General features: G+C 44.5%; 2 protein-coding genes across 8 annotated transcripts; both read right to left on the reverse strand.

Annotated features, from left to right (window-relative positions):
• Nucleotides 1–1559: 1559 nt before the first annotated feature.
• Nucleotides 1560–9207, reverse strand: LOC110834813 (inter-alpha-trypsin inhibitor heavy chain H4). 6 transcript variants are annotated; one of them, XM_087346096.1, is made up of 17 exons: nucleotides 9059–9207; nucleotides 8812–8966; nucleotides 8356–8466; nucleotides 7880–8130; nucleotides 7645–7811; nucleotides 7297–7497; nucleotides 7024–7207; nucleotides 6084–6472; nucleotides 5708–5992; nucleotides 5387–5477; nucleotides 4223–4282; nucleotides 3530–3565; nucleotides 3374–3421; nucleotides 3215–3250; nucleotides 2782–2900; nucleotides 2441–2574; nucleotides 1560–1715 (listed from the first exon to the last, which is right to left on the reverse strand). In XM_087346096.1, exons 1-17 carry the CDS (start codon nucleotides 9167–9169, stop codon nucleotides 1682–1684), a joined length of 2412 nt encoding a protein of 803 aa, XP_087202222.1. In that variant the 5' UTR covers nucleotides 9170–9207; the 3' UTR covers nucleotides 1560–1681. The 6 variants fall into 6 exon arrangements, with proteins under 6 accessions (XP_087202222.1, XP_087202221.1, XP_087202225.1 ...); XM_087346095.1 differs by having other exon boundaries at nucleotides 4223–4288; XM_087346099.1 differs by lacking the exon at nucleotides 3530–3565.
• A 1897-nt stretch (nucleotides 9208–11104) lies between these two features.
• SiaT (beta-galactoside-a-2,6-sialyltransferase) lies at nucleotides 11105–19714 on the reverse strand. Of its 2 annotated transcripts, XR_015534436.1 has the most exons (6): nucleotides 19275–19714; nucleotides 17480–17929; nucleotides 16153–16352; nucleotides 15442–15616; nucleotides 13205–14952; nucleotides 11105–12690 (listed from the first exon to the last, which is right to left on the reverse strand). XR_015534436.1 is itself a non-coding variant. In XM_022074326.2 (5 exons), exons 1-5 carry the CDS (start codon nucleotides 19555–19557, stop codon nucleotides 14711–14713), a joined length of 1350 nt encoding a protein of 449 aa, XP_021930018.1. In that variant the 5' UTR covers nucleotides 19558–19714; the 3' UTR covers nucleotides 11105–14710. The 2 variants fall into 2 exon arrangements, 1 of the variants encoding a protein (XP_021930018.1); XM_022074326.2 differs by having other exon boundaries at nucleotides 11105–14952.
• Between the last annotated feature and the right edge of the window lie 19 nt (nucleotides 19715–19733).

Below are 19733 nucleotides of genomic sequence, written 5' to 3' on the forward strand. Positions count from 1 at the left end.
GTTGCAAATGTGTCCCTGTGTACTGCGTGCATTGTGGTGTTGTTGTTGAATAATTTGTTAAGAAAGTCATCATTTAAGGTTTTCGATGCAGCTGATAACTACCAGAACTGTAAGTACAGAAATGTCAAATAATGTCTAATGAATACTATGAAAATGAACGAAGTGTATCGGGTTTTGTACTTTGCATATTTCAAGGTATTTATTGTATTTATTTACATATTTGTGGGTACTATTTACTAGGTTGTTCAACTATAGCAATTGGAAGGAAAATACTAATGTAAGGTTAGGAAAGTTACAGTGTTACTCCCCAACGACACGAACAAACGTGGCCGATGACTACGGCCGGTCGAAGGGAATGCAAACTGCAGTACCGACAACAGTCTGGGTTGTGACAGTTTGTACATTCAGAGCTGCCACCTTACTTAAAAACTTTTTAGTTCATTTAAGGACGCCATTTGTGCAGCTGAGACTTCAATAACGTAGATTTGCTTATATGTTTACTTCTATTATTACGTGGTGCAAAATATGAGGCAAACGTTGCAGAATGTCCAGAGATAAATGTGGTGGGGGAATAAAAGCTAGTGTATGGTTTAATAAGCCCTTCGTAAGAAATGTGTAAACATTAGTAAGATAGACAAAGACATGTCTGTATGTAGCCTGGTTGGTGGTACATATTGTCTTTTGTGTTGACATCGTGAGCTTGTTATCTTGACACTGTCACCAATTAACTAACGTCCGTCTCTCTGAACTCGCAGTGCGCGGATCCATGTAATTAGGGCCCGTCCCCGGTTTGATTACGTTTTTCCAATAGTGAGGTCGAAGGGTGTGAATGGATTATTGACAAAGGAGGGTGACGAAAAACACCTGAAAAAGGAAGGTTTTTAAGTAAGACTCTGAAGGGGGCAAAGTCTCTTAAGCTAGTCGATAAATTTTCTGGCTTTTATGGAACTTTTTCGCCGGTAAGCCCGAATGTTCTCCTCAGAAACCCCGTTATCTAAGCGCTGTAACTTCAGCTGTTGATTATGCGTGGTTAATAACCTGGATCATCAGCTGACGTATTCATCCCACTTCTTTGTGTTTACACGAACGAAGAAGAATTGCTGAAACAGTTCGCTCCTGGAACGATGTCGTCGAACTTACGTGGGTACTGCAGAACCCTGGCTGATAGTATTTAGTTGGCAGCACTGGATCACAACCTACGACAACGCGCGTGGGAAACGGATAGGTAATGCGTGGGATCGCCACGAAGGCGCCACTTGTTGGGCTCAACAAACTCGACAGCTGACGCGATCGCTCGCTGCCCTGACATCTACCAGCCACAGCATGAACGAACCTTGTCATTCTTATTAGCGCACCGGAAATTAAAAAAATTCTCTGGAAGGTTGTGGTCATTCCAACCTCAAAATTCTGAATGGCCATCCTTTCACAAACGTTAGGTGGCTTCTGGCGACGTGGTGTTTGCGAAACTGTCTGTTTGTTGTTGTGGGGGATGGACACAGACATCGTGATGCAGGGACTTGGAAGTATTCCGGCCGGAGAAATGAAAATAACAGTTGGAGTGTTTGGAAACGCGCGCATGCGTCATTTATTGCGATGCATGTTTCATATTTACAGGGTACAAACCTTGTTCCCAGTTGCGATGTAGCCGAGTGCGTTCTTTCGTTTCGAGACTGTCTGAACGTTAGCTGTCGTCTTGACAGCACACACCAACGAAACTGCAACAGAAATGTTGTTAATGGCATAACTTTTTGTCTGCCATTCTGTTACGAGAGTGTAACGAGGAAGTGTTTCTTCAAGAAGCTACCGTCCTACACCAAGGTTAAAAATGCATGGAGCCTCGTCTCCAATCACAACATGCTGTTTGTCGGCGGATCAGAATCGCCTTCACCGGGACACGCGGATAAGAGATGAGTCCATCTGAATCGTGGAATCGGCACTACGACATTATGAAAGTGTGCGACATTGCACGCTCGAAACATTCCCAGAGTCGGTGTGTGGCAGGCAGCTTCTGCACGCTACCATTTGAAACAGCTGTTCCACCTTTGAATTTATCGACCGATTTCATTTCTGTTCTTAGGCTAACGATAAGTTGTAGGATTTGACGTTCTCACGAGAAGGCTGTCTTCTGGGTTGTTGCGCGGCGTAGTCCGGTAGAAGTTTACCCACGTTTCAGAGGTTCTTGCTGCCTCCATCATCAGGGCGATGTTGGAAAACTTCTACCAGACGACAGCCATCTTCTAACAACAAGTTATTTCTACCTCAAGGACACCTTGTTCTTAACTAAGTACTATTTCATGCAGACATGTGAGGGAGTGGGGTGTAGCTCCACGCATTCTAAACCTCGGTTCTGGATAAAGTTGAGGGGTTAGCTTTACGCCCCGGCCGTTTGAAAGTGGGCCCCAAATGAAACACTCACTGCGTTGGATTACAGGGAACTAACCTATCGATGCGACAGAAGAACGGAAGGAACTCCGTCTGGTTGTTGAGGAACGTTAGAAGAACACAGTACTTGAGATGTCTGCAGTGTCCGGGCTGCCCACCAGGTGTCACGCACGCCGCGTAAGCCGCATTTGTCTGCAACAAAGCACCAGCAACATGGCCACTTGAGCCCCGTCGTGTCATCATCTTATTTTTGCTGGCTGTTATTATTTAGAAGAGCTCTAAATAAAAAAATATTGAGACTTCTGTGCATTGCAACAATTTATATGAATGCAGTGCACACACTTCGTGAGATCCTTTTTAATATTGTATTCTCCAGTGAAGACAAAGACTTGTTCTTACCTCGTCAGCTGTAGCCAAGTTCAAAACTTCGCTTGTTCCGTTGACACCGGTCGGTAAGGAGACGGTGGTGTCATTCGGGGACAACCATAAGATGTCATCAAGGCTGGCCGAGGTGCTCACTGAAAACACGAATTGTTCTTAGTGTTGAGCGAGAAAGGCAAGGCCAGGCCAGACACGAGTGAATGAGGACTCTGCACGGGCGATCTGAGAGCATCGGAATTTGATGATTCAAGAGTTGGAGAAATAAATGCAAGTGGACCTTCGCTTTTCTTAGCAAATGACACGACCTCTGGATGGAGATCAGTTTTAGACAAATAAATAGCTTCCGAGGGTCTCTCGTGTGCATTGGCTGTAAAAGTCTGAAAAATCAGGCTACTTCAACTTTAGATATTAATTACTGTTTCAAAGCAAGCGAGAAATTAGATTGTCGTACCTGGATAGGCTGGGAGTATCAAATCGGCGTAATACGCTGTAAAAGAACATTAGAGTCAGTTCGTGTATTAACGTTGGTTTTGGTATTTTGAACCTCAGAACCACGACGAATGGTTCAACACTCATAACATCAAATACTGTACATGCATGAGACACTTACCTCCGCTGCTGCTTATAGGACGCATGTCCTGGTAGCCACCTGGAAGTACTGAAAGAACACAAAATGCGGATAGAATTAAAACCAGAACAGGGCCAAAGTCGCTGGTATTTGATACAGCGGTGAAAAACTAATACTCAGTGTCTGACTGCAACTTACTTCTGCTGTATGCATTATGTGAAGTTTTCGCGGCTCCTGAAAGCAGACAAAATGCAGACAGCATCAAAACGAGGCCACGAAATAAGTAACTGGAATGTGATACAGCGGTGAAAAACGAATACTCAATGTCTGACTTAAGAATACACCAACACGTATACAAAAAATATATTTTGAGTCCATCAGACGTGAATGTGGATATTATTAAAATGGACCTCAAACATAATTTGTGGATTGAATTTACGGGCTCTTGTGAAAAAAGTAGTGAACCTTACGTTTCCATACAACACGCGGAATATCACCAGATCAGCGACTGTCAGTTTCTAGACGAGGACTCTGCTCCTTACGAGGCATTTGACAGAGAAGGAGCAGGGCAGTCTGCGATTCCTCGACATGAACTGGGCGGTCGACTTAAGAAAGCTTACAGCCTACTTGCACAATATTTTTATTATTTAGTGTTTTCTCGGACTGGGACCTGTTCATATACGTTCTTGGCAGATGATCCAGAAGTGGTTTGCCATTGCCTTCTTCTGTGTGTGAATGCCACGGAGAAACCGGGGAAGCCCCCGGAGGAAAACTCCGTGTTGCCTAGACCACGGCCTTGCCCAACACAAGTTAGAAATTCGGGCACCGCCGGGAATCGAACCCGAGACCCCAGGATTTCAAGGCCAGCGTTCTAACCGAGTTCTGCCGTACCTTGTACTGGAAAAGATGACAGGCTGACAGGTGACACGTGGCTGGGAGCTCTGCTTCGATCTGCAGCTGCAACAGGACAATTTTCAGTGCAATTGTGGGTACATAACATAGTCTGAGACTCTTTTTTAAATGCCAGCCTGTCTCATGACCGCACATGTTGGTTTCTCGATATCGCATGTGAACCCTCGCATCGATATATCGTACAGACCATTTTAGTTGGTAACGTTTTCGCTGTTCATAATCTCATTTTACGAGAAATATAAATGATTTGTTAGATTTATGAAGAATAACGGTGAGCACTTTATGTCGGTGGTTCGCTACCCACTAATGTATGATGAAAACATTTGAAGCCGGTCATTTTCAATCGTCCCACATCTGAGGCGCATTGCAGTCTGACGTCACAGCAAGATCACGGTACGGAAATTTCTTAAAAGTGCTGCTGTTACTTAACAACTGCCTCGTGACTTGGAATTCTCAGAGACTTCATTGAACTTACTGGTGTAAAGTTATCGTTTGTAACCTCCAGAACATATGACGATCAGATCACCATGGCAATGACGAGACTGCAACGTGCTTCTGTGCAAAAACTCCTGGACGACCTTCAATGTTGACTTTTTGTTTTGTTATTGGTTCCGCGATGAGTCTGCCTTCAACTGCACCTCATAAAAAAGTTTTCAGCCGTCGCTAAGCCGAAGCTCGTCTAAATATTATTTAATAAATCAGTCCGTACCGCGAAGAAAACACTGCACTTCACCATTACAAAGATCGACTGGTTAACGCTGTTTAAGGAAATAATCGCTGTTTACACTGAGAACAATACGAAACCCATACATAAAAAACGCAGAGTTATTAACTGTGTGAAGCAGGTGGTACATATAGTTACCACTGGGTCTTAAAGGGTTAAAAGACGAAGAGGCAAGCAACTGGAAACTTCTGATGGAGGGCTCTACGGTCTGAAAACTGAAGGCCACAGACCACATGCGAGATGTGGCTCGTAGAAAAATACGGAGGGTCGGGATTTTGTGAAAACGGTAATGAACCTTTTGGGGATTTACTGATCAGCTGAACGACCGTCAGTTTGTCAAGAACTTCGCCTCCCGTGCAAATTATCTACTCGGGCATCGGGCCCACAACTTGCCACTTCTTCTGTGCGGTCAACATCACCTGCAAACGAGGCTTCCTCGGGTTCCACGGGTCGCGTCTCGTTGTCCGGCCTCACCACTACGAGTGACGTCAGCGGAGTGACGAATGAGTACTGCAAAGCACAAGTACCGATTCGTCATTGTCTGTCACACAAAATACTGAACGTGTGACGAGGAAAATGAAAAGAAAATAATTTCGGGCGTTTCATTTAGGAGAGGGAAATGGGAAATTGCGCATCTTCGTAAAATGTTTCGCCGGAAAACCTGAGAGGAAGACTTGCGTGGAAATTATGTTCTGGTTTCAAGAATTTTATGACCAGCTGACCGACTAATAGCTTCTCACCGTGAGTGCTAGTTCCAGGGCGCGTTGTTTCCCTGGGGACGTGCTGGCGTCATCGTCTTCCAGAAGTTGCTGTATGGTGAGATAGGCCCACAGCCTCTCCATTGTGTTGGCGGTAGGCGTGGTCGGCAAGATCACCGGGTCGAACGGGTAACGTGCGCTGCCCGAAGACGAGTGGGCTTGTACCTCGCCAGTGACGTTGTTCCCGTGCAGGCGTCCGGCCACCACGAGCTCAGAGCCGGAGAAAAACCTCCGGAACGCGAGCCTCGTCACAGACTGAGGTTCAACCTGGGGCAAACCACAGAGTAAAAACGGAGACCCACTTCGGTCCGACCGTATCTCTTTGGTTGTCGTCAAACCTCCGCGTTCGGAAGCTCACCTGGTCCGGCTGATATCTGAAGGTGACGTTCGCGAGCAGCGGAGATGCCACCTGTCGGTAGAAATCTGTGAGCTGCAGCGCAGTGTCTGAAGCCTCGTAGATCTTCCGCGCGAAGCCAGAGTTGCGGAGCGAAAGCTTCTTCAGGAAGGGAAAGTCCGCTCCATTTCCGAGCGCCAGGCTGAAGATGGACGAGTTCCCGGCGTTGGCCGCGGTCACGCTGGACACGATTCTGAACGTGTCCGAAACACCGACGTTTGCTTGTCCGTCGGTCAGGAAGATAATCATTGGTTCCGGCCTTTCCTCTGCGTGATTGGTTTGTTCCGGAGACGCAGAGCGCCCGACTTCCAGTATCTGCAGAGCCTTCATCAGGGCGCCGTGTATATTGGTCGCTGTAAACAGAGCGTTTGTCTCGTGAGCACGTTCATGCCCTGCCCTGGTTCCGCCGCCGTCAAGAATAAGATAAATATTACCTCCTCATTTTGTATCTTGTATTTCGAAAAAAAAATGGTCACGAATGCCGCTTAAACGTAACGAGCTAGGGAATTGCGTGTGATTCTGTTTCGTTGGCTCGGTCACTGACTCCGATGTTCAATCGTAGACGCTGACTCAGGGCGCCGCAATGCAAAATACGACGAAGACCAGTCCATTGAGTCTCGAGTTATGAGCTGACACGGCATTAAAGTCAGCGCACGTTCGTTTACTCTAAGACCTCGAGAGCTACAAAGTGTAAAAAAAAGTCTTATTTTTCCCTTCAACTCTCTCTATTAACATTCCATGATTCGAGGAATCTCAAGCCACTTAAGCTCGAGATTCGTGTCAGTGTAAATTTAGGTCTAGATGGAGTCTCCTCCGAAACGTCGGTACATGGCGTCTCGGTCTACAGTCTGAACCATCTCCAAGTGGCACGTGCATTATGAGACGACACGGTGCACGGTCTTACCAGAATAAGTTGTCAAGTTCTGCACAAATCGCTTTGCTTTGTTCGTGTTCTCCAGAGTGATGGCTGTAATCACAGAAGGGGCCGGCGTTCCACTGCGCTCTGCATCGGTGGTAGATTCTGTCCAGTCCCTCAGTCGTCCTAAATTATCTTGCATTTCGGCCTCGCCCAGGGCAGGATCCCACACCTGGAATTTGACATCAAATCTGTCGTACGGACCTCGTAAAGACGATGTACGTATTTGTGAATTGGCTGTGCTGGTTTTTCTGTTCGTACCTCAACTTTCTCGCTGAATACGACGATGCTGAAGAGGTCCCCTCGATTCAGGTCGTCCAGTATGGTCGCCATGGCCTCCTTCAGCTGACGCAGCTTCCTGCCACTCATGGACCCACTGACGTCCAGCACGAAGATCACGTGTTTCGGTAACGGTGGCAGATCGACTGGGGCGAAGAAGTGCACGAAGTACCCGTCGCTGACCTGAAAACGTGGTTTCAAGCGACACGACTGAAAACCTCGTGTATGAACTGTCACAAATGCAGAAATAATCCTGGAGGACGGAGTTCTCGACTGCCTTGTCGTAGGATTTTAAACTTTTGTTCGAATCTCATAGCACGTGCTGCTTACCACAACTTGTCCCGGATGCTGCGTCCTCTCCACGTCGTACTTTACAACGAGCTGGCCCCTGATACCGTCACGAGCAAGTTCCCTCTGCTGTTCCGGGGTCGGTGCGAATCTTACGACGGCCGACTCAGGGGTTGGGCGCTCTACGGTAGCCAGGGGGTTGTGTGCACCTGCGGAACAATTCCATTTTAATATTATCCTCCTACTGCAAACCCTTCCCACCAGCAACGATACGTACCTGCGGCAGGGTCCGTGTTTATCTCGTTGCTGACCTTGAGGGCTGGGACGCTGAGCGTCGTGACGTTAGCAGACTCCTCAATGCGAACCTCCACGCTGAGGTCGGGTACGATCTGTCCAGGGTCCAGGTTTATGACGTGTTCGTACGCTCCCAGCTTCCGGACCAGCAGCTCCTCGTACGTCAGGTTGAAGGTCACCTTCTGTCGAGGCTCCACGTTCACCGACACCGTGATGCGGTTCGAGTCCCGGGGGCTGTAATGAATGTTACAGGAGGAGCTAATTGCGTAAATGGGTCTCCGAAAACAGGCCTGCTAGTTTGAACAAACCATCTGAATGCGAGCTATTGTGGATTGGATTCATCTGGCACAGTGGCGGGATCTTATGAGTATGGTGAAGAAAGGTAGGGAATTTGTTGAGCAGCTGCGCGACTGTTAGCTTCTTAAGTGGGAGTTGGGTGTGAGCAGAACTGAAGTCTACCTGAGGCTGACGTGGGCCGCGGTCCTGCCCTGTCTTACGGCCTCGCTGTACTCCTCCTTGGCGGCAGCCTTCGTCTGCACGTACGCGCTGTACACTTGGTCGTCGACCACCCTGGAACAGAAAACGCGGCGAACAGCGCTGTTTGAGCGAGATTAACAACACAATCTTTTATAAGGGATGCTGCAGTACCAGCAAGTGGGCGTGGCAGAGTCGAGGGGCGTTACCTGACGACACCGGCAAGACTTTAGGACGTCTTGTTCGAATCAATTATTTGTTTCCTTTGACACATCTTTAAATGATGCTCAGTCTGCACAAGATAACTTGGAAACAGTTTTCAAGGAGTAAGCTTTCATCGCCAGGGTCACTTGGAAAGACCTCCTGCCAAATATAAGTGGCCCAGTCTTTGGCTTCACTCGGTGGTAGTCCGTGCTTTAATTCGACGTGCAAACTACTTACATGCGGAAACCAGAGATGAACGCAGTCCGAGGGAGTACTGCACTAAAGGACACTTCCTGGGAGATGTTGGCGGGGTTGGCAATCCTGCTGCTTACCACTGTATGTGCAAACCGGAACCGAACCACGGACTCCACGTGGAAGTTGTACATCTGGGGCTGCAACATTGCAGAAAGAATTTGTGATCCGTTGTTCATTATCGACAGAATCTCATGCGAACTCTCTCTCTCTGCCGGTTTCCGTCACGCACCTTGTCGACTTCTGTGCCCTCGTTTCTCCAATCATGTGACGCTCGCACGTACTCCCCGTCGCAGTGACTGAGGACGACCACGGCTAACACGACCAGCAGCAAACTCCGCATTCTTCCGTTTCTCAGAACACTCTAAAGATGCGTCTTTATATCGGCCTGAGTGGATCCTGCGCGCGCAGATCGTAAGTGAAGATTTTGGTGTAAAAAGGCGATAACTCCTGCATGGGCCAGATCATGTTTCTGTCACGTATCCCCTCTACATTCCCTGTCGCGACGCCCACCCGTTCTTCGTAACTGGTGTGACGTCATTACATCAAGCACGGATTGAGGGTTTTTCAGAACGTCGTGCTGAGACTAATTTCACAGTGATGATCAAATGAATATGGGCAGCGTGACTTGTGACCATGCCGCGTGATTCGCCAGAACGAATTTTGGGCACCCTGCCCCTACCTGGAAGTAAATCTCATGATGACCCCATGACATCGCAGCGCACAAGCGGCTTTGATGGTCAAATATCATTTATTCACGGACGAAGATCGACAGTGTTTTCCTTGCTGACACTCGTTCGCCCTCTGCGAGAAGGTTTTATCGGAATGCCCCACAGTGAACCGTGACTTGCGCGATTTCGTATCTCTCGGTCTGTTTCTTGGGAACACAAGTTCGGCGAAATGCTTCCATTTTCCTGCTTGTTGACCTCGAACAAAATATTGTGCCAAGAAGATTGCCGTCTACTGGGTTGTTCCGCCGTGTAGTCTGGTAGATGTCCACCAACGTTTCAGAGGTCCTTGCTGCCTCCATCATCAGGGTCGGTGGACACCTACCAGGCCTCACGGCTCAACAACCCAGAAGAGAGCAATAGCTGAAGTTTCAGGGGTTCACGAGCGACGATCAGCTTCTCACTAGAGATTAAGATTCACGTTCCTGGCCCATTTGTGCCCCGTCCCGATATGCTGTGTGCCTCACGAATGTGTCAGAGAAGGTGCCTAATGTCACGGCGACTTTGTGAGCCAATCCTGAAGTGAAGATAGCGTTCGACATTTGTTGCGGTCTTTGTAGGAGGAAGTGCACACATAATGGAGAGGTCGTTTCATATAGTCCTTCCGCATATTTCATCTCCGAAGGTACTTGTTTCTACTGGCGATCCGCACCGAATTTTGTCTGTAGAATTTAATCACCATTCGTGTCAGTTTAAACTTTGTCCATCATACAACAATATCGGCCACAGACCATGTGAAGTTTAACACCTGTCAGCAGCGCAGTGGTATATCTGCAGGGATGATTAGCTTTGGGGCGTGTTTCTTGTTATTGCAGTGAAAGTACCATAAAACCAGAGAGTGGAGTGTGCAAAATCACGTGCTCCGCTACTGAAGCACACATCTGTACTCTTGTAGATTACTCATGGCATAAAAATGACGGCAGTGCCAATGGCAAAGCGTGACAAATCGGTTTTGTGTCTGCCGGAGTTATCGCTGGCTGACCTCCGGTTGCGTTCGCCCTTGTAGTGGGCTTCTGATAACACACTTCTGTTTACTTCAGAACTCATGTTTTGTATAAACAAGAATTTCCACGAATAACCTACTTGCAGCTTCCATTTAAATGTTTCTGTTGTACAGAGGCACGACCTCCGAAATGTGCGTGTTCAGTTTGAGGAACAGAGAAAAGGTTTTGTTTGAAGTAGGGAAGAATTTGGGGGATCGCCCTCAGACACACGTGAGATTGAGGTTCTCAAGGCGGTGAGTGTGCATATGCTGCGCCCTGACGATGGAGGCAGCAAACACCTCTGAAACGCCACACATTTCTACCAGACTACAAAGCGTAGAATCGTGGCATAACACTCGTTTTCATCAGGCGGTCTTGGTGCCATTAGACTGAAATGTTTTGGAATATGTCGGGTCTAGAAACAGTCTGCTCAAGAATATAGGAGCAAAATTTAACTTTACAACATTTAAGTCTGGGGGAGAATTGAGGACTGAGCTCAGGCCCTGCAGGTTTGCTACCAGGCCAGCAGTCGGGGTGACGTACCTGCCGAACGCATAAAACTTCACATCATTTCAGTTCATTTATTTCTCACAGTAATGAACACTACACTCTGGCCACTGCCATCTGGTGGCACCAATGAACTACTGTGCTTCTGTAACAGTTGCTAGGGTACACAATGGGCCAACTTCTTTCATTACTTATTCCATAAGCAAATAAATAACTACATGAACATTGTAAGAAACCAGAATGTTGTGCCGACATATCTCCCTGTTTACGTCTATCAATACTATACTGAAATGCTGATATCGTCCGCAGACCAGGAGAAAATCCCTGCTAGGAATTCGATATACGCGCATGCGCAAGATTTCGCTGTGAGTGACGACCCATCCTAAAAGCATTCGTTCCACAACCACTGAACGAACAACAGACGACAGGCTTTCATGTGTTCTAATGGGTACAGCTTTAAGATTACCTCACAGCGGCACAGCGATTTAATCTAGAATATTATCAGAACACATTAGAGGTGCACTCAATACACGCTGGTCTCAACTGCTTGATGTTTTCAGTCTGTGTAGTAGCGTAGAACTCTGACGTGTCACACTTCCCACCAATAGCAGCCCTCTAGTCCACCAGGCAGTAAACATTCCCCCCGCACCGCACCAGAAACGACTTCCCCTTGCAGGGATTTTCTCCGTTGGGTTTCACTGAAAGGTCACATAGTCAGGCATCGGATGCGTCTACTAAATTAACTGACCAAATTAAATTTCAGTATTAAGGCCTAGTATATGAACAGATATTTTGCTACAGTATATCAAATGAACCCATTTTTAAATGAAGCTTGCAGATTCTAGAGCCACCAGGCATTTTGCCAGATGAATATCACTTTGTGCCATTCTCACTATGGTATTGATCAGGCTTAAAACTTGTGCACCAAAATTTGGTTCCTTCAGAACCAGTGCTGCTTCCCACGTTCGGTCGCCTAAACAAGTGGGGAGGATGAAGGCTTAAAATCATGATGCTAATTCGTCAGTTCATAGGGGCTTTGGTTTCTTCTCCATCACCCTCTCCAGTTACCACTAGCAGCAACTTCGTCTGTGAAATTTAAGCCCTCTGTACATATTACCATTACAATGGCGCAGAATTAACGAACAATTCTACATCTGAATAGGAACCATATTACCTCTGTTACAAATTTTCCAGTATATGAAGCACTGAGATTGTTGATGAAAGCCACCATACAGTTTATATCAGTGCTGCCAATATAACTTTTCTGGTAAAGTAAAAAATACTCTCACTGTTAGGTTCGTGGTAATGATGTTACCATACAACATGTAAAGTGATGTATCACATATTTGCTGCAGAACTTTTGAACACATTGCACATAAATGTACCACGGTGGCTTCTAAAGATGCAGCGTAGTTTCAGACTTGAGGTTTTGGCACCACGAGAGGTCTGGCTGGACTCGGTGTAACAGCGTTCGCCTTCTTTCTATTTGAGATGATTTCTGCATTCAGAAGTTAACTGCAGTGCAGAATACAGCCTGCCTCTACAGACTCGGTACTGGTACGAGTTTCATAAGCCCACTTCGCTGCTTGTATAATGCCATGTTTCAAAAGTGAGATCACGCAGAAATCAAGCTGTAGACTCTCGTCCTTCAAATTTAATACAAATTATATTTCTTAAATAACATATCAAATTCTAAAATCCAATATCAGTGAGACAAATTGAACATTTGCATGTAAATTCAACATCTCTAATACAAAATATGAATCGCCTAAACTTTAACGTACGTACGGAAACCAGCGTGTACTGTAACTGAATTGACTTGTATAACTGATTCCATAACATCCATTTGTGCTTTCTCACAGCTTATTGGACGGTAAGATGAAACAAAGTGAATGATGAACACACACGGGAGAAAGAGAAATGCACACAAGCGAAGATTTACACTGCCTGTTTACTGACAATCGCTGGGCTCAGTTTTGTTCACATTTTTAAGAGTCCAGGTCAGTATTTAAGCCCCCACAATTGAATCGAACATCTGAGGTATTATGTATGAAACAGAAGATTAATTTAGAAGTATTTACTTCTGTGCTTATATTTTTTGAAAATCATCTGCCACACCACTTTCCTTCAAATGGTTCAATCTATCTGTCTGATACTTACATTATTTATTGACCAGTTTCCTCTCGTACAAGTTCCGACACTAAATCTGTCAGTTGCGACCTCAAACTTTCATTCCAGCATCACGTCAGTGACTGCTGACTTAGGAACAATGTGTGGCTATGTTTATGATCTACATAAAAATGTTATATGCCCAACTCCAGTGGTGAGAGCAGTCAAACCAAAAGCCAGATGTAAATTTCACATGGGCTCCATCTTGCACTATACTCTACACAAAATTACTTTAACGGAAGTTATACAAATTTTGCCACACCAAATGTGAGTTCCTAAAAAAGCTGGTGCTAGTGTCATTCTAGCTCTCAAGTTGGTACAGCTGTCATAAGAGGAAATTAGAAGTACAAGTGTCACTAGGCCATGATGATCACACCAGGTTTCACGGAAATCAACATACAGATTCAAAAGTTTTAGAGAGAACAAACATGCAGACTCATAAGCTTGTCGTAGTTTAAAACATACTTCATACAATAAAAACAACACATAATAATGACAAGTATAAAATGTGCATGAACAATATCCAAAATATTATATAAATAAATAACTCTTTAAAAAAATAAGATATTTACTGGAAGTGCAAATACATAATTTATGATGATTATAGTCTAAATATTAACAACATTCTTCACAGAGCAGCATAATTATGATTGAAAATAAACAAAGATTAAATTCATATAAAACTGTTCACTGTTAGTTGATAATTGCCTAAACTGGCGAGAATTAAAAAGTATAGAATGAATGACTAGAACAGGCTTCACTGTTTACTGTAATAACACACATTAAAATAAAATCTGTCATAAAATGACACCAATAAAATCTTTTATCCTTGTGTAAAGAGGTTATTAAAACTGACTGATCTACATGAAAACTTTAATAGTTTGACAGTCTTTCATAAAAGTCTCCAATATAAATCTTAATCAAAACAATTTTGTTCATCCTCGAGTCGTTCCACGTGTATGGGCAGACAAATGGAGCGATTTCAATACGTGCTCCACAGGGCTGTGACGTGGCTGTAAACTGATGATTGTATCACATGTGATGAGATACTTGATTCATTGACTAGAAGCTCAGTTTGAAATTAACATTGAAAGTTGATATAAACATCTGTTGTTTGGGGGTCTGATGGTGGTGAAGGCATTGCCTGTTGTGTTTGTGGGTGGTGATGCAATGTGACTTGTAGGTGTTTACCATTATTTTGGAGAAAGATGTACCCTCTGAGGGTGGAAGCAGTATGTTCCTCCATTATATTACGAGTAATCACCCAGAAGGTGAACATATTCATACAAACATGTCCTATTTCAATAAAGAAAATTCTAAATGGGGAATTTAAAAGAAAATGTCCAACCAAATGCAATACGACGACTACTGAGAGAATGGAACTGTTCATACTAATCTACCTCACTGAGTACTTCCTGATTACAGTTTTTGTTTGCGTTTTACCCACTGTTTCTCAAACCTGAACTGTCTTCTTACTCCAGCAGGAGGAGGTTACATTCAGCATTGCAAAGTGTCGTAGCCAGGCACTCGAATGTAACCGTCAGAGAACACTGACTGGTCACTTGCCACATTTAGTGCCAGAGCAAGAAGTTTCTCAGCAGCCAGCGGATGCCACACACCAAATGTGCAAGATGAGTCTTCGGCTACGTCCCAGTAGTGGCAGCGTTTTGTCAGCCGGACTGATGGCACATACTCCAGCAAATCCACATGCAAACAGTGAGGAAGCAAGAGAGCCAGACCTGGTAAGTCAGACACAAACAATAATGGAGCATGAAGGTCGTGATATCAGAATATGATGCTTTCTCAGCTGCATAAATTATACAGCAAAATGGGAGGTTGATTCGCTTTGAGGAACTGACAATATCTCTATCATCAGAGCTGAGAATAAAATCCAGGATGTCACAAATACAAAGTAGGAGTTCTAACCATTCATTCGCCATATTCTGACTTTAAGTACAGAATTACTTAATCTTTGTCTGAATTATTATCTTTTTAACTGCATTATTTTAGCCTCAGAGTTATCACAGTTCAAGCACTGAGAATGTTCCCAAGCTGTCGTCTTCCTGCTACTTTTGGAATTATTAGTTGACATTTTGGAAAATTCTACTCTTCACATTCAATTTTGAGTTCTGGAATTTCTTTATAAAATTTCAGAAAACGTGACAACAGTGGCTCACTAATGCCATTGCACAGCTCACAGGGAAGCAGCAAATAACTCAGCACGTTACCTAGGAAGCCCGAAGAGGGTGGGTTCTTGCGTATTCTGACTGGGGTGAGACTCTGGATGTAGTCCCACAGCATCCACTGTGAGTGTGGATCCAACAGGTAGAAAGCCTGCTCTGGGTGGAGTTTCCGATGTTCGAAGTATGGCGTGAACAGGTCAAAGTCTGGCTGTTGGTACCACTGTTAGGAAGCCACCAGAGAAAAGCACTTAACAGTTAATGGTACAATAATATGAAACAGAAATGAAGACCAGCTATGATTTCTTCAGTTGGAGATGTGTAGAACAACATGACTTCCAATCCCATTTCAGAGTACCGTTTTACTTCAGATTCTTTTAACTGTAATGCAGAGGATCTCTTGTGTTCTGTGTCGCGTGCGATGGCCCTTTTGATGGCTCCTCCTGTTGTGGAGAACAGTAGTGCAGCCATATATTTCGCTTGGGAGAACTAGGTGTAGGTTCAAGTACAGCATTAAGATGTGGAGTAGATTAATTTGGTTCCGGATAGGAGTCTATTACTAGACTCTTGTGAAGCTTCTGGTTCCATAAAGGGTGAGGAATTTCTTGATGGGCTGAGCACCTATCAGCTTCTCAAAGACTCTGCTAATGTTACCCAGCAATTCATACTCATTCCCAAATGTGGCTTTGCAAATACATGTGTTCCTTCACAGATGGTGATTTGGAAATAAAAACATGAAAATATTAACATAAAACACACCTGTTCTAATGTGGAAGAGTAGTTGCTGGGGTCCCAAGCAAGCAGAATCACATTCTGGTAGAGGGGTGATGTCATAAAGTTGAAGCTGGATTTTGAGACTACCTGTGAGTTGACAATGCGCAATGTAGTCTTTGTACCAACGTCCGCCTCATAGCCAATCGTGGGAGCATGATTGAACCTCAGGATCATGTCATGCATATCTGTGATCAGATTTAGACTTCTTCAGCGACTTATGCTCACACACACGTGCGTAGGTACAGACATCTACATACATATATACAAAAATTTATAATTTTTAAAACACTTTTCGTACTAGCACACATACTTGTTTCAGCATAACAATATTATATCACAAAAGTTCCCGCAACAAACAAAAAGCATCACTCAAGGATTCCATTTACAAGAAATGTAATCAGCCTGAACCAGCTTGCCACAAGGAATTGGATCAAAATCTGTACATAATTTTATTGCTCTATTTTAACTGAATAATAACTTTTAATATCCTTTACTCTCATCTGAACTGGGATAAGCACACAATATCAACTCTTTCACCGACTACCTAAACAAAAACGAGCATGCATCCATACTCCTGTGCCAATTAAAATGCATTCATTGCACAGTCTGTTTCAGCGTTGATACCTGAAAGCCAAACCACGTAGTGTTTTGCAGTATGCAGCATATAAATATAGTTGTGTGGGTGGTTTTCACTGCTTGTTTTTAGGTACCTGCAACCATTTAAGATTTTTTGTTTGTATATTCTAGATAAATGAATTGCAGTTTCAGGGTTGGGTTTATTTTCTAAAAACATTTCTAGTGAGGCTATTTATTTGGGTTTTCATGTGTATCTTCCATTGACCGAGATTTTACACCAATCTACTTTGTGCCCAGTACCTTATTCTTTTCCTCTCACCCATGTCCAGAATATCAACTAATGAAATTTCTGTGAACCTTGCCCCCTGATGCCTTTTCCTCATGGTTCTCCTTCATCTGTGATTCTGCTCTCCAAACCCCCCAAAAGGCCGTGTAAGAGTTCTCATGACATACCCTGCATGCAGCAAACGATAGCTTAACAAGTATCCACATTTGAATTTCCCCAAATGCTTCTCTTTTGTTCTTCCCACGTAAGATCCCACTTGGTACTGTTAGCTACAGATAAAGTCCTTTTTGGCACGTAAAAGCATCAGATCCTGATGTGAGCTACCTTAATTAAGGTTACCATTGCTCTGTTCACCTACTCATTGTACTGGGCCTTGAGACAAATCACAACTCCTTCCTCCCAACCCAGCCTGGTTCACCACAAAATCCACATTTATAGCAACCAACTCACCAATGAAAGAGCCGAGTCCCGAGCCGAAGAGCGAGCCCGCGTTAGTGACGATGGCACAGGTATTGTACTTTGCAGTAAAGATGGGTGCCCTGGGAAACAGTTCCCTGAGCCCCCGTCCCTTGAACGGCTCATCCAGCCCACTTACTGTGCGTATGATGCCCACCTTCTTCCTGAGACTGCATACCAGATCATGCACGCTCTTATCAGCATAGGAGCTGCGTGGTCCCGCATAGCGCACATTGTACGGGTTGTTACCCTCGCCATTAGCCTTGAATACACTGCTCTCCTCCAGCAGCACACGGCGTAGATGAACTACCAGCTGACTCTTGTAGGCTATGATCCTTGAGGACACCTTGTCATTGCCACTCCATTCTGAACACTGTGTCTCATTCTTGCCGACCCGTGTCTTGGGGAACCGTGGCCGACTGTTCCGATGTTGGACCACTTTGACTGTCAAGCCAGAAACAACAGAATTCTAATCCTGCTGCTAATTTTGAACCACAGTTATGTGTACTGCAGAGTGGGGCGAGAAACTTTGATGAGTATGAGGGATTCAGTGTGCAACAGAAACCTCTTGTACCTTAAAGTAAACCTCCTTACCATCATATGATGGACCTGGATACTGTGGACCAAATTCTGGAGAACAAGTAATATTGAGACAAGTGTTGCATCTAGCATGAAGGAAACGTCATCACCAAAAGTCAGTTTAAGTTAGCTGAAGTTTAGTTTTGTATTCTTCATGCATAATTAAATTATACTTAACAGGAAAACAGCCTGTCATGCAAAATACAGATTCCACTAATAATTCCTCCTTTGATTTGAAATATTTTGTGAAGTGAAGTACCCTGAACATTTGAAGAATGTGTATGCATTGTAATATCAGCGCTGTTTATTAGCTTTGTGAACAACAAAATTTATGACTGTAATCAGTATGATGGTGTTTCTGTCATTCATTTTGTCTGCAGTGAATGAACATCAGGGCCAATACAGATGCAAGAATTTGGGATAAAATGCATACTCCACGCTGGAGTAATGCATTCCATTTGTGTCAGTTTTCCATTTCGTCGATTTAATGAAACCGTTGACAGGTGATAATCGCGAGTGCTCTTGAAACCCATCAAGCATTGAAATGTTATGCAGAGACTGATGAAGTGTGAGTGGGAAAGAGTGTATAATAGTGTGTAGATGGTACCAGCTGCCTCCCAAGACCTTGTTTGCTTCTTTGATCGTGGTTGGAGGGGGGGCACTGCTACCATTCTCATTCATCTTTAAATCTGCATACAGTATACAACAGAAATGAGGGAACACAGTGTCAGTACACTGAAAATGTCATACTTTAGTAATGAAAAGTATGTTGAGTTATTTCTTGTGCATTTCAGTGTCATTAAAACTTTGACCCCTTTGTAAGTGAAAATTCTCTACATTGCCACATTTCCTGATGTGATCAGAGTTGTCTTCAAAAACTGGGAAGGAGAGAAATTAAAATAGTGATGAGTACAGCGTCAAATGCCAAGTAATTCTTACAAAACTAGGCACAATATACATATGAGACATGGGCTTCTCGGACACAGAGATGTATCCACCCACGACTTCTTTGTCAGACCCCAAAGAATGAAGAAGCATATGTTAAGGCGAAGTTATAATTTTGCAAAGACTGGCTGCAGCTCCATACTTAAATGGTTCTCATTACTCAACGACTGTTTTGGTAAATTTGGGATAGTCTGTAACCTACGACATTCAGAGAAATTATGCAGTGTCACGTGGAGCGCTCCATATAACCTAACCACATACTTACACCATGTATATGCTTTGACATGGTTTCTAGACGAAACAGCGGTGACGTCTGGGTCTGTTGTAGAGGAGGAGGGAGGGTCGTTGTTGCGGTAGTAGAATATCTGGCTGCCGCTGCCGCCGCCGGCGCCACCGCCACCGCCACCGCTACTAATGAGACCTGCCATGCGTTCATGTTGCCTCTCAACATAGTGCCAATACTGGGACCACAGTAGGTATATGTATCCGCACATGCCCACGAGCACAAGGTTGATGAAAATCCATACAGACACCGCCAATGCCCTCATTCTGGCCACATTTTGCAACTTAATGAGCTTAATTTGATTAGCCCTGACGTATTACAACGAATCTTATTCCCTCCTTGATTTTCTAAAGACCAACATCTCCAGCAGCATCTTCCGATCAGCTTGCTGCAGATGTCAATTGATGTGTAACTGCAATGCCGACGGGGAACATAGCGCCG

The sequence above is a fragment of the Zootermopsis nevadensis genome, unplaced genomic scaffold (genome assembly GCF_977971745.1).
Source record: "Zootermopsis nevadensis isolate Lab colony 2312 unplaced genomic scaffold, Znev_1.0 Znev_ptg000010l, whole genome shotgun sequence".
NCBI lineage: Eukaryota > Metazoa > Arthropoda > Insecta > Blattodea > Termopsidae > Zootermopsis > Zootermopsis nevadensis.

What these genes read in the sequence shown, in the direction of transcription:
- LOC110834813 (XM_087346095.1), bottom strand. Translation starts at nt 9,169, where the DNA reads ATGCGGAGTTTGCTGCTGGTCGTGTTAGCCGTGGTCGTCCTCAGTCAC. An exon ending in CCCTGGAACTAGCACTCACG is followed by an intron (nt 5,478 to 5,707) that starts GTGAGAAGCTAT and finishes TGTGCTTTGCAG; the next exon opens with TACTCATTCGTCACTCCGCT. An exon ending in CGAGGAAGCCTCGTTTGCAG is followed by an intron (nt 4,289 to 5,386) that starts GTGATGTTGACC and finishes GTCCTGTTGCAG; the next exon opens with CTGCAGATCGAAGCAGAGCT.
- SiaT (XM_022074326.2), bottom strand. Translation starts at nt 19,557, where the DNA reads ATGAGGGCATTGGCGGTGTCTGTATGGATTTTCATCAACCTTGTGCTC. An exon ending in TGTCAAAGCATATACATGGT is followed by an intron (nt 17,930 to 19,274) that starts GTAAGTATGTGG and finishes CTGGCTTGACAG; the next exon opens with TCAAAGTGGTCCAACATCGG. An exon ending in GGGACTCGGCTCTTTCATTG is followed by an intron (nt 16,353 to 17,479) that starts GTGAGTTGGTTG and finishes ATCTGATCACAG; the next exon opens with ATATGCATGACATGATCCTG.